The following is a 13,596-nucleotide window of genomic DNA, read 5'->3' on the forward strand; positions in this document are numbered from 1 at the left end:
TGGTGCTGAGAGCTAGTGAAGCTAAAGTGCCTCAGGGTGCCTGGCCTCCCTTCCCTTGGATGTATGGCATTCAGGACAGTGGGAGGTCCCTGACCTTGGGAATTCAGCACCCTGGACTGGCAAGTAGGGACTGACAAAGTACTATGGTGGTGATGGGCAACAAGGTGGAATGGTGGAAGATATGGAGTGGGCTGTTCTTGGGGAATGTGGGGCTGATATCTTCTACCAGTTTTGTGTTCCAGCTTCTTACTCACAACCCCTGTACCCTATCAGCAGACCTTCAGAGACCCTGGCTTTCAGCTGCTGCTTCCTAATGGCAGGTCATTCTGTAAGAAGGTCTCCCTCATTTTTGATTTAATCATTTCTGAGTCGGCCACCGGGACTATTTTTGTTCATGGCCTAATCACACATTGGCCTGAGAGCTCATAGAAGACTTCCTGACATTTTCAGAAATAAAGATAACACCAAATGCTAGGGCTTAGCATCTTACCTTATTTTTTCATATTGTATGATACCATGCCATATCACCTTATCTTTTTATTTTTCATTCCATTCCATTCCATTTCAGACGTTATTTTATTTTATTTTATTTTATTTTAATAAAAATATGCTGACATATATGTGCCTAATGTAAAGTAGAGGGGAGCAGTATGAATTTGACAATCTATGGTTCACATACTATCACTAAATGATCCAGGAATCCGTGAGAAGAATAAAATCCCAAATGTCTTGGTTTGAATTCATCTAGTTTGTGTGTGTTGGTTTGAATCTGGTCTATGGCTTGCATTTTGAAATGTCTATTTTTCAGCTTGGGACTCGCACCTCACAAAATGTAGGGCTGAAATTGAAACCCTTACAATGTAGTCCCTGAGATGACTTAAAAAAAAAAAAAAGAAGAAACACGACTGTGTAAAAAGTCATTGCCTCAACAGAAATGTTAGATGTGAAGAAGGGTAAGATTAGTAGAACTACCAAGGGGGCCTTCCAGCCTTTCTTCTTCAGCCATTCCTCTGGGAATGCTAATATCTCTATTGTTAAGTCACGTTACATTGTGTAATTTCAACACAGAAAGCTGGTCTGGCTGGCAGCAATTTTGCTAGGACATGTGCCGATTGTTCAGTTGGTAGGCCAGAAATAGGAATCTTCATGTCTGCTGGCCAGAAGGGTGCCACAGTGGTATAACCAATGCAAAATTCTACAGACATCTTATGATGTTATTACTATTTCCCAGGAGAATTACTCTGTAATTTGATAACTCTGGAATTACAAATTACTTTTTCCTGCTGCTGAAAATGTTCATCTGTAGCCACGGTTGGCACTCTCAGCATTTCATAATAAAAAGTGGGATAAAATAATAATAATAATAATAATAATAATAATAATAATAATAATAATGCTACCTTAATATTTCTTATGTCCTTGATTAGGACTTGCATTATTAAGTTTCCATCCGTCTTAGACTGTGAAACTAACTGGAGATTACCCACACATAATAATTTCCTGAGGTGTTCAAAGGTGTAAGCAAATGCATGAAACTGAATAAAATGTGCATTGATTCACATTTTCAGTGTGAATAAATGCACATTTTAAAGGATAACACACACACACACACACACACAAGAGGTAATGTTATGGTTTAAAATATGTGTGTGGGTATAATTAATTAAAAGGCTTTAGCTGCCCAACTCCAGTGTACTTTTTAATTTTACTTCAAAATGTATATGTGAGAGTGTGTGTGTGTGTGTGTTTGTGTGTACTCACCTTCTAGATTACATCGATTAATTTTGGCTATACAGTCCAGACTTATTTCTGATTTCCTACTGGGAGACATGTGAAAGTTGGCTGCATGACATTACAGTGATTTGGTCAATTCCAGATTACTGCCTCTTCAATGTTTGAATCCCAAATAGCAATTTTGATAACAAACTTGCAATAGTTTACCACACTGGTCTCCTGCTCCATGGTGCAGAAGTGTAATATATTCTCCAAGGGAGCAAAGTACAATAACTTTGAGTAAGCAGCAGAAGGAGAAATTCTGTTCCATCAGGAGAATGGGCATCAGGCACCCATTGATAACCCATTGCCTCCTGAAATTATAATTAGTCTGTGCACATAAGTATGAGTAAAATTCAGTATTTTACAAAGTCATACTCAGAAGGCTGAACTTATTTACAATGCTGGAGAAAAGGGATCTCTTTCTAAATTGCTGTCCTATAGTTGGACAACACAAACATGTCCTCACCTCAAAATAGTGGTTACAAAACACCAACATCTGATTGAGTGATTGAGTGATTGAGTGAGTGAGTGAGTGAGTGGTTGAGTGATTATGTCCCATCACATTCTGAGTGACCACATAGATGGTGTTTGGGAAATTACATGGACTTATATGGGAGGAAGAAAACTCAGGTAAAACATGGCAGTATAGACTACTGTATATTTGGGAATGATGGCTGCTCATGTGTGGATTCTTATACCAATGGCATAAGCATTACCGTGAATGTTTGGAGCATACATGATTAGATTGGTATATACAGTAGCACAGCTGAGAGGTGAATCATCTTTCAACGGAAGAGCAAAATTTTGCCCTATTATCCCTATATTTGGCAACTATTTGTGGATGAAGCTAACACATAATACAGTGGACATTTGCTACTTTCAACGAAATAATTTCATTAATCTCATTTGTTAAAGCAGTCCTCTGTTTAAGCTCCAGAATTCTATTTCAGTTAAATTAATTCTTATACCATAGATTGGCATTTTTCCAATTTGTAAGCCTTTGAATCCCCTTTCAAGTGACTTTGACCCACTTCAAGAAAGCAATTCAAATCAAGATGGTGTGACCCATTTCAGCAAAGTATAAAAGTGATTCATTTTCCATTGGTGGAATAATTTGATACAGACTTGAACTTCTGATCCTATGCAATCATTCACAGAGAACACAACAGACACAGAGTCCCTGTTAACCTTTTAGCTTTATTGGTTTTAACTGCTTTACGTGTACACACTCAGATATTCATATTTGCCAAGTTGCACTACAATACTGGTTGGGTAAAGCAAGGGAAGTTAAAAGAGATGGTTACATACATGGACAGGGGAATCCAGCAAGTCCTTTGGATAGCCGTTCAATTGCTCTCATGCCAGTGACCCTCCGTCACACATCACCTCAGGGGTCATTTCCCTTAAGCTGGTTAGCTGGTCAGTTGTTAAGTGGGACTCATTTCTCTTGCCTGTCACTTCATCTTATCTAGTTTCAGATTATTTATGCTTGCTTGTTTTTGTGCACATGAACCACTTTCTCAGAAACTTTCTATACCAGATTCACCCTTCTACTTCTCTCAATATGGTGTCACTTTGTGTCTTATAACAAACACTAATTGAACAGATTTAGGTGAATGATCACAGCATCAGGCCCAACCTGTAAGAGAAGGTTATTTTTGGTTTTCTCCCTCAGTGCTACCGAAAGGGACATCACAGCTTGGTAGCTTTGAGATGCCTGATTGTCTGTGTCAGTCATCCAGCAGGAAAGACCATTCGCTCATGAAGGCTTCAATAAGCAGTATTGAGGACAGGACTGTAACCTTCTCCACAGCACTTGCCAAAGATTTCTTCAGCAGCGCAGAGGATGTTTCAGGACAGGCAGACTGCAGCCGCAGGAAAGCTGCACAGTCTTAAAAAGCCATATTTCATGCTGAGGATGCTTCAAGCTGGCCTCATTCATGGCATGTAATAAGGAATCCCACTGTGTCTGTTGAAATGTCCAACCTTGTTGGATCTGTAGAAGGGGATATGATGAAATGTTTGGCTTCTTCCATAACTTGAGACCCAGAAGTCTGGGAGCTCTGAAGCAGAGCAGGGCAAGGCAACAGGATGGCTTGACTCCTGGGCATCATGTGGAAAGTTTATGTGATGTTTTCTTGACCTGAAATATCTTCCTGAAAATTAGCTGAACACTAATGGGCTGATTGCAATGGCAAAAGCCAATAAAAGAGAAACTAGGGAGGAATGCTAGGAATAACATTGGAAAGGGCAATTTAAAAAGCAAGCAAGAGTTTTTAGTGAGATAATAATTGTCTGATGGTTCAATTCTTTTCTGAATGAGCAAATGTCAATAAAAGTAGTATAAGGGAGATTGGCAATACGAAATAGCCTTAATGGTTTAAATTCATGTTCACTTCTTACAATGGAGCAGGGCTCCTTTTTCAATGTCAAAATAAAAGAGGGGTTTAATAGAGAAGAGGGAATGTTTTTTATATATTAAGAAATGACAAAAAAGCCAATAAGCCCTTTGGAGGAGGTCATCCATATTTTCAGCAGAGAATACAATTACGAATCCATGCCAAGATTGATACTGATATTTAGAATTATATGTTAGCCATGTTCTTGATCCTAGCGATCTACCCCTCCAACCAATTGCATTGGTTGGCTGCTGGGCTGGCTGGGCTGGTATATCTCTATACCAGACATGGAAGGAAGATCAAGCAGAGGAAGTGCCAGGGCAAGACAAGGCCCTGCATGGGATGGACCATCGACAGGTAGCTGAGGTGGCTGACCTTGGGAAATCCTACCAGTGGCTGGAAAGGGCTGGACTAAAAGACAGCACAAGAACAGGCCCTAAGCACCCGATCCATAGCAGCAGGGGTCTCCCACACTAGACAGGACCCAAGGTGCAGACTGTGCAGAGAGGCCTCAGAGACAGTCCAACACACAGTGGCAGGGTGTAAGAGGCAGGCAGGAACAGCATACACTGAACGGCACAACCAAGTAGATGGTATTGTGTACGGGAACATCTGCACAGCGTATGGGCTAGACCCTCCCAAGTCCAGATGGAAGATCCCACAGAAGGTTGTGGAGAATGACAGGGCTAAGATCCTGTGGGACTTCCAGATCCAGATGGACAGGCAGGTACTGGCCAATCAACCGGACATCGTGGTAGTAGACAAGGACCAGAAGACAGCAGCGGTGATAGACATAGCAGTGCCAAGTGACAGCAACATCAGGAAGAAGGAGCATGAGAAGCTGGAGAAGTACCAGGGCCTGAAGGAGGAACTAGAGAGGGTGTGGAAAGGGAAGGCCAAAGCAGTCCCAGTGGTGATAGGGTCATTTGGGGCTGTGACTCCCAAGCTAGGAGAGGGGGTCCAACAGATCCCAGGAACCACATCAGAGCTCTCTGTCAAGAAGAGGGCAGTGCTAGTAACAGTTAAGATCCTGTGCAGAACCCTCAAACTCCCAGGCCTCCTTTAGGGGACCCGAGGTTGAGGAAGACACATACCACCCATAGGGGTGAGAAGGGAATTTTTTTCTTGTCTTGCCATGGTACTTCTTCTGCCTGATCTTCCTCCCATGTCTGCTGATGCCTCAGGCATTCTCTCAGCAGCTCATCTTTGGGCGCCATCTTAATGATATGTGGTTGGATGTTCTAGGTTTCATCCAGCCTTTGACACTTACCAAACCCTACCGGCCCAATTTTTGGCTGGTGTACAGCCTCTAGGTTTTGGATTTGTGGTGGAAATCTCCATATATTGTACTCCAACTAGCACATCTTCACATCTGCAGCCTCCATGTCCTCCTTTGACCAGCTCACTGTACCAGCAGGGTATCTGTTTACTGGCAAGGTGTGTGTATGTCTGTAAGTGTGTATGTCTGTAAGTGTGTATGTCTGTATATGTCTGTGTATGTATGTATGTATGTATGTATGTATGTGTGTCTGTACACACACATACATACAGAAACAGACACACAGAGGCACATAATGTTTTATTCTCCATGATTAAAAAGAGATAAATCAAACAGACATCATGGTAGTAGACAAGGACGAGAAGACAGCAGTTGTAATCGATGTAGTGGTGCCAAGTGACAGAAACATCAGGAAGAAGGAGGATGAGAAGCTGGAGAAGTACCAGGTCCTGAAGGAGGACTTGGAAAGGATGTGGAAAATGAATGCCAAAGTAGTCCCAGTGGTTGTAGGGGCACTTGGGGCGGTGACTCCTAAGCTGGGAGAGGGGCTCCAACAGATCCCAGGAGCAACATCAGAGTTCTCTGTCCAGAAGAGGGCAGTGCTAGGAACAGCTAAGATACTGCTCAGAACCTTCAAACTCCCAGGCCTCTGGTAGAGGACCCGAGGTTGAGGAAGACACATACCACCCATAGGGGTGAGAAAGGATTTTTTTTTCCTGTTTTATAGCCTGGTCGTACACTGCCCAGAGTCATTTTTAGAGAGGTGGGCAGCCATATGAATTTGATGAATAAATAAAACTAAGTAAATAAACATACAGTCCTCTTTAAATACATAGAACTGAATTTTATTATCTGACTTAATAACCAAACTCCATGCATACTGGAAATACTGGAAATCTTGCTGCAATGTTGTTAATTTGTGTCCTTATTTCACCTGTCTTCTTCTCAGGTATCTCCTGATTTCAGTCTGCCCATAAAACTAACTTTTTAATTGAATTTATTTTAATAAATTAAATTTTAATTTTATTTTTTTAAATAATCATGTGTACCTTCAAAGTATTATTAATGAGTACCTTAAGCTTTGCCAATCCTAGTTCTCTAGTAACAGATGATTTCTCCTCATTGTCTTCTTTCAGGATGCTTTTAATCTTTCTTTCCTTTTTTTTTTTCCCAGTTCCCAATCTAGCCTATTTCCATGGAAATTCCTGGTAGTTCCCAATCCAACTACTAACTACCATTTTAAGATTAACCTAGGTGGGAATAGGGCTGCCATATTCCTCTCTAAAAATCTGTAACTTAGATTTCTTGTCGAACATATTTTGATCTACAGGTACTTTTCCTGTTACCAAAGCTGTAAACCTCAATATGAATTTCCTTTGATTCCCTTGTTGCCCTCTCCAGTATGTCAAAAGTCTGCTTCATTTATCCTGATTCTTGGTGCCTAGTGAAAATTTGAACAGGTCCTCTGGCAATGTGGCAAATCAAAAGCACATAGATGTACACATGTTTTGAGAAAATCCTTGAAATCTTAATGACGAACCATTTGGAGAAGAAGGCTACCTCAATGTTCAGAGGAGAGGTCTGAGTGATTTGTATGGCTCTGTTGGTAAATATACACAAATAAAATGGATCATAAAATGAACACTTTGATCCCAACATCTTACTCATACTATTTGAATATAGTAAGAAATGGTAAAACAAGAAAATCCTTTGATGCAGTTTTCCTCAACTCCAAGAAGTGCAGACTTCATCTGTCAGAATTCCCAACCACCATAGCTATTCCCGTGGATTCTGGCAGTCCACATATTTGGAACTCGCTCATGCTGAGAAACACTGCTTTAATTCTTTCTTCTTATTAGGTGCTTCTTGATATTCAGCTCAGGTCTCAAGATAATGATGTAGCATTTAGGGAAAAAGATACATCCCAGTAATCCAGCACTGGAAGCTATAATGGAGAAGATCTCCACAGCCACCAGGGCTTTTCCTCTTGAGCTCAGGTAAGTTGGAACAAACAGCACCCAAACACTGCAGAATACCAGCATGCTAAAGGTAATGAATTTGGCTTCATTAAAGCTGTCTGGTAATCTGCGAGCACAGAAGGCCACAGAGAAGCTGGCAAGGGCCAGCAGGCCCATGTAGCCATGACACAAGTTAACAGGGCTGGAGAACCTTCATTACATTCCTTGATGATGGCTTCATTTGTGGAATGCATGTCCAACTGTGGGAATGGGGGCAAAGATGCAAGCCAGATGGTACAAAGGCCTACTTGAATGAGAGAGCAGAAAATAACAATGGAGGTTGCCATCCTTTTCCCCACCCACTTCTTCACATTGGAGCCTGGCCTGGTAGCCATGAAAGCTACCACCACAGTGAGGGTTTTGGCCAAGATGCAAGAAACAGCCATGGAGAAGATGATGCCAAACATTGGTTGTCGGAGTAGGCAGGTCACTTTGTTGGGTTGACCAAGGAACAGGAGAGGACACAGGAAGCAGAAGAGGAGGCAGATAAGGAGAGTGTAGGTGAGGTCCCGGTTGTTGGCTTTGACCAGAGGGGTATCTCTGTGCTTAAGAAATACTCCTAATATGAGAGCAGTGATCAAAGACAATGAAACAGAAATGGAGGTCAAAATAAACCCTAGAGGTTCCTTGTAAGAAAGATACATTACAAGTTTGTGGATGCAGTCATCTTTTTCTTTGGTTGGGTATTGATCTTCTGGACAGTTGAAACAATTTTCCATATCTTAAAGAAAAGTAGAAGATTTCATGTCAGTGCCAATTTCTGTGCCTCCCCTGTAGAGTTTGTATACCACCCATTCATCCAAAAATAATTTTAAAATATTCCACCAATTATATACCTGCTAAGTATAAAGCATAAAGTAGGTATAAAGAGGGACATGGTGGCGCTGCGGGTTAAACTGCTGAGCTACTGAGCTTGCCAACCAGAAGGTCAGCGGTTCAAATCCGCATGACGGATTTAGCTCCCGTTGTTAGTCCCAGCTCCTGCCAACCTAGCAGTTTGAAAACATGCAAATGTGAGTAGATTAATAGGTACCGCTTCAGCGGGCAGGTAACGGTGTTCCATTTAATCATGCCGGCCACATGACCATGGAAGTGTCTATGGACAAACGCCGGCTCTTCGGCTTTGAAACGGAGATGGGCACCACCCTCTAGAGTTGGACACGACTGGACTTAATGTCAAGGGAAACCTTTACCTTTACCTAAGTATAAAGTCTTTTGCTTCTGCAAGGTTTAGGGATGAATGAATGAATGAATGAATGAATGAGTGAGTGAGTGAGTGAGTGAGTGAGTGAGTGAGTGAGTGAGTGAATCTATCTATCTATCTATCTATCTATCTATCTATCTATCTATCTTTGTCCCGAGTTGCATCTACTTCAAAAATGATCTTTATGAAATATTTCCACTGTCACAAAACCACAGGAATAGCACTTCTCATGATATCTGATAAACACCTACATCAGCCTGAAAAAAATATAATAAAAGAAGAAAGATGTCACTGCTTTAAGGGACTTAGTTGTTAAAGTTAATGCAACTCCTAAGGCAGTGGCATCTTTTCAAATTTAAAAAACTGCTACATATTAATCAATCTTGGCTTTGTTTGTATTCTATCAGTCATTTCTCTTGAAACAACCGTAATATGAATTATATTATATTAAACCTATCATGGTTTTAGGTAGATCTTAATAAAAGGATCTTATATTAAGCATTTTGTGTTTTCTGCTGGTGTTTTCCTTAAATTGAGATCTCCTGTGCTTCTAGTCCAAAGGATAATTCATGCATTAATGTTATTTATTCTTTCATTATCTATTTTAAGAATGGATGAAGAATCTTTAGAACTGGCTAGAAAAATGGTCATAAGGCAGAGATGTCAATTAGCACTTCTGATTGGCTGCTTCATGTAATAGCTTAAGTCATTGCTGTAAGACTGAGAAACAAGGGCCTGTTACTGCAGCAGATCCTGTACCTGTCTTGTTTGAAATCTCCCATTCGGGACAGGGAACACACTCATAGCAGCAAAATTTCTCTCCTTCCTTCTTTTCCTTTCGATTTCCAGGATGGCACCTTTCATTGCATGCTGAAAGGGGATGGACCTGACCATAAAAAAGAAGGGAACTGGGGTGAGAAAAATGTGTCCCATACATCCCCAATATTTGAGCAAGACTTGATAAGGCCATATACAGGAATCGTAACATTTTCTGAAATAGGCTGCAGCATTTTGAAATCTGAATTCTGCACCAGTCTTTGAAACAGTGCTTCTATAGTCTGGGCTCTGAACCTAGAAGGTAATCATGGGATAATATGTAGCATTTTCATCTTAATCAAGATCCAAATGTTCTTTGGAGAAGATCCTACACAGGGCTGGTGGGTAGAGAGGGATCAGGATGTCACCAGCAGCAGGAACATGGTGAGACTGACTCGGTGACAGCCTTTTGACACGTCTCTGTTAAGCTTTGGTAGTAAACATCATATGGTACTATCATTAGGGCAAGCAGCTTCTGGAGGCACTACTGGCTCCTACTTATGTCTTGTAAGCTAGGGAGAAAAGCTGAGGAAAGAAGTGAACAAAAGTTGCCTCTTCCTCCTTTTTCCACAGCTTTTGGGAACTTTTACTAACTAGAGTAGCTGGCTGGTTCTTAAAATGATGATAACAGAAAGGAAAAAAGATTGAATAATTTGTTCTTCTACAGGCTATGGATGAAAGAAGGGCTGATCAACATCTGGAATTGGAGAGAGAGAGAGAGGGTAGGAGCAGTGAGGCAAGTGTTCTGGAAGACTTCTTGCCCAAGATGCTAAAGGCTGGCAGTGCCATGTATATTCAGTAGCCCAGATTTGATCTGAAGTGGAATAAATATAATGAACCCTCCAGAGAAAGGAGGATCCTTTAAGGATGCAGAGTTCCATACCTGATTGAAGACTCTGTGCCACATAATCAGATTCTCATGAATTGTGAATTCTTCTCCATGGGGCGCATATGGGTCTATCCATCCAATTTTCACTCTCTCAAAGGACCTGTTTGGAAAACTGACCATGTTCACAATGTCAAATCCACCTCTCATTTCCTTTTGCTCATTGAAGGACACTGTGTCACCAGCTGAATTGTTGAAGGAAACCCTTTGAAGATATGGGTGGAGCTAGTGGATAGCAAGAGAAAAAAAAAGCATATATCACTGAGAAGAAGAAAACAAAAGGGGTTAACAATGAATTAGATTTCATTTCTTCTTGCAGTTTTGGTGAGATAAATCTACTTCACTCATTCTAGTCATTAAATTTTGCGAAGAAATATCATGACCTTGAGCCTCATAGAACTCAAATAAACCTCAGTCCAATTTCTTCTCCATCTCTTGCCTCTAATGAAGCCAGAATATTTAGAACTTACGAAAAGTTGTTTAAAAAGTAGTTTTAGCTTTTTCAAGGGGTGGAGCCCAGTATGGAATGGGTCTTGGTAAAATCTTGTTCCCTACTTCATGTGCAAAGGCTAAAAACAATGTGCAATTCTTTTCATTGTCCCATAGTTCAGCCAGCAGGATCCTGATTTCCCCCCTTATCTTGATCTCCATGTCCCAATAAACACGACCACACAGGGTTAGCTTGCAATAGAAAATGAGCATATTATTCCACCTTGCAGAATATATCATTATTTTCAGGTCCCAAATAAAGGAAACTATGCAGTCACCAGTGTCTATGAAAAGACAGGCTAAATTTTTAGCTAATCTTGGAAATAGCTAAAGAAAAAACTCAGTCTGTTCATTGAAATAACATTGTTCTGTTATCTTACCATTACCTGCCAAGGTTGCAGTCCAAAAGGTGCAGCAGTTTTAATCCTCAAGATGGAACTCTGGTGGGACTTAGATGAGAACATGGCATTCAAAGCATGTGCTGCTGCATAAACACCATTATAGATAATATAGCTATATACAGTGGTTCCCATTTCAAAGAGTGGCCCAGGGAGATCCTCCAATCTCTCTTCTCCACTACACATTTCGTTTTTCTCTACTTCCATATCAGTAGTTGGGAAAATACAGTCAAATGCTCTCTCCCAAAACTCCTGAAGGAAACTCTGACTTTGAGTCCAGGAAGGTTTTATGACCTCAAGAAATTTACTGAACCCCGGAAGTTCTCTTGAGTGAAATGTAAAGGAAATGGCCCCCTGGAATAACTCAAGATCCCAACTCCTTTGAACACATGGTAGTGTGAAATCAATTCCACTTGTCATGACCCACACCTTTCTGATTGAATCTGTTTCTTTATTTCTGGGGTCTTGTACAAATAGGATGGTTTTCAGCTGTGCCATTGTCACTGATTCTCCATAGATGATAAATATATTGGCTCTGTGATCAGTTAAAGGTACATGAATGTATGATGCTATATCAATCATTTCTTCAAAGTTATCCAGACGGATTCGCTGTGGAATTCTTAATCTGTAAGCTGCACAGATTCCATTCTGGAAAAGCAAAGCTTCCAGGGCCTCCAAAAATTTTTCTCCATTGTTGTTGTCATGAGCAAAGAGCCCTATCCATGTCCATCCAAAATACTGAAGCAACTGAAGAATCCCAAAATATTGTTGTGCTTCATTTGGGACCATGGAATATAATGAAGGGACCAGAGTGTGATCAGTGTTCCCAAGGACTAATGTGCCATATGTGAGCTAAAATGGAATGTACAATTATAATCCTCTTTTTTTTTTTTTTAAACAGGAGCATCTTTATCTCCCTATGTCTGATTTTGCTATATTTGATAAAGCAATTTGTCATTGCATGGAGAACCAACAGTCACTGATTCTTTGGGAAGATTTTTCTTTCCAAGTTATTTCTGCATAATGCGTTTTCTACTATATTTTTTAGTTAACAGCCTTCCCTCCTTTGGATCAACAGCAGTTTAAATGTAAGAAAAAAAATGTAATTTCCATGTATTATAACACAAAATCCTACCTGTGGAATCTTGTACAGACCCAAGATATCTGCCATGTGGAAGGAGATATCAGAACCAAGTCCTCCAATGATGGCTATCAGTTTTTTCTGCTTGGCACATTTGTAGTTGGGGAGAAAGCAAGTTGACTTGAAAAGTAAGTCCAGGGTGGTCCGATAGGTCATCCTAGCATCATAGTAGCTGTCATAGATATGGAACCCAAGGGTAACATTAGGCAAGATCTGGGGGTCCTCATTGATCTCCTTCACAGCAAAGGCCAGGGCAAGGGTGTGTTGGTAGAACTTTGTTACCATACTGCAAGTAGAAGTTCATTCTTTTCCACCCATGAGCAGAAATAAGGCATCTATCATTAACAACAGTCCCATTCTTGTTTGCAAAAAATGTTTTTTTATTTTATGTTTTTTTTTTTCCTAAACTAAATTATAACAGTCCCCTAGTTTTTAAAATGTGGTTTGTAATATGAAGGGGAGAGATTAACACCAGATAAACAGATAAAATTTTAATTTTGAACTCAATTTCATTTTTCATTGTAATTGTTTTTCTTTATTATTATTGTTCACCACCTAAAGTCATTTGGTGACTGCCATACAATTTGAATAAATAAATATATTTAACAGCTTAACATATGAAGATTTTAAAGAAAAAAAAATGAACAAAGGTTGGAGCACAGGGGCAGCAAATAAGAAAACACAACTGTAATTCTTAGGAGAAGACAAGGAAATGTGGAATAGAAAGTTCCATATGCATAGAAAAGTATAAATGAAGTCAAGGTTATAGCAGAATTTTAAAATGAATTGGAAAATCGCAGCTTAAATCAACAGGCCAGCAAAAGGAAAATAGTATTTATAATAGAGTATTGTTTTCTTTTGCAAGCTAGATACCAAAGCCTTACAGACCATGAAAAATAGAAGAGATTGTCTGATATATATATATATATATCCTAGCACTTTGCTGTTCTCTAGATACTTAGACCAATCTTCCAAATTAAAATAGAATTCTCCTTAAGAATGGACCAACATATTGGTTACTGAACAGTATGCCAAACACTGAGAAAACTATTAAATTGATCCAAGCCTAAGTAAAGTTGTCTCTCTAACACAGAGATACTTGGCTGCACCTTTCTTAGTAACCTGGTTCATATTTGCAGATGCAGAGTGGCCAAAACAAAAACACTTACGTGGCAAACTCGACTTGGTTC

At 40.1% G+C, this 13,596-nt stretch overlaps 1 protein-coding gene across 1 annotated transcript; it reads right to left on the reverse strand.

Annotated features, from left to right (window-relative positions):
* Positions 1–7,292: 7,292 nt before the first annotated feature.
* LOC134497222 (vomeronasal type-2 receptor 26-like) lies at positions 7,293–12,691 on the reverse strand. Its single transcript, XM_063302894.1, is given in 6 exon segments — positions 7,293–7,597; positions 7,600–8,193; positions 9,436–9,562; positions 10,376–10,603; positions 11,695–12,117; positions 12,401–12,691. Coding segments are annotated over 6 exon segments (1,968 nt in total).
* Positions 12,692–13,596: the final 905 nt, after the last annotated feature.

The sequence above is a fragment of the Candoia aspera genome, chromosome 4 (assembly GCF_035149785.1).
Source record: "Candoia aspera isolate rCanAsp1 chromosome 4, rCanAsp1.hap2, whole genome shotgun sequence".
In the NCBI taxonomy this organism is placed as follows: Eukaryota; Metazoa; Chordata; class Lepidosauria; order Squamata; family Boidae; genus Candoia; species Candoia aspera.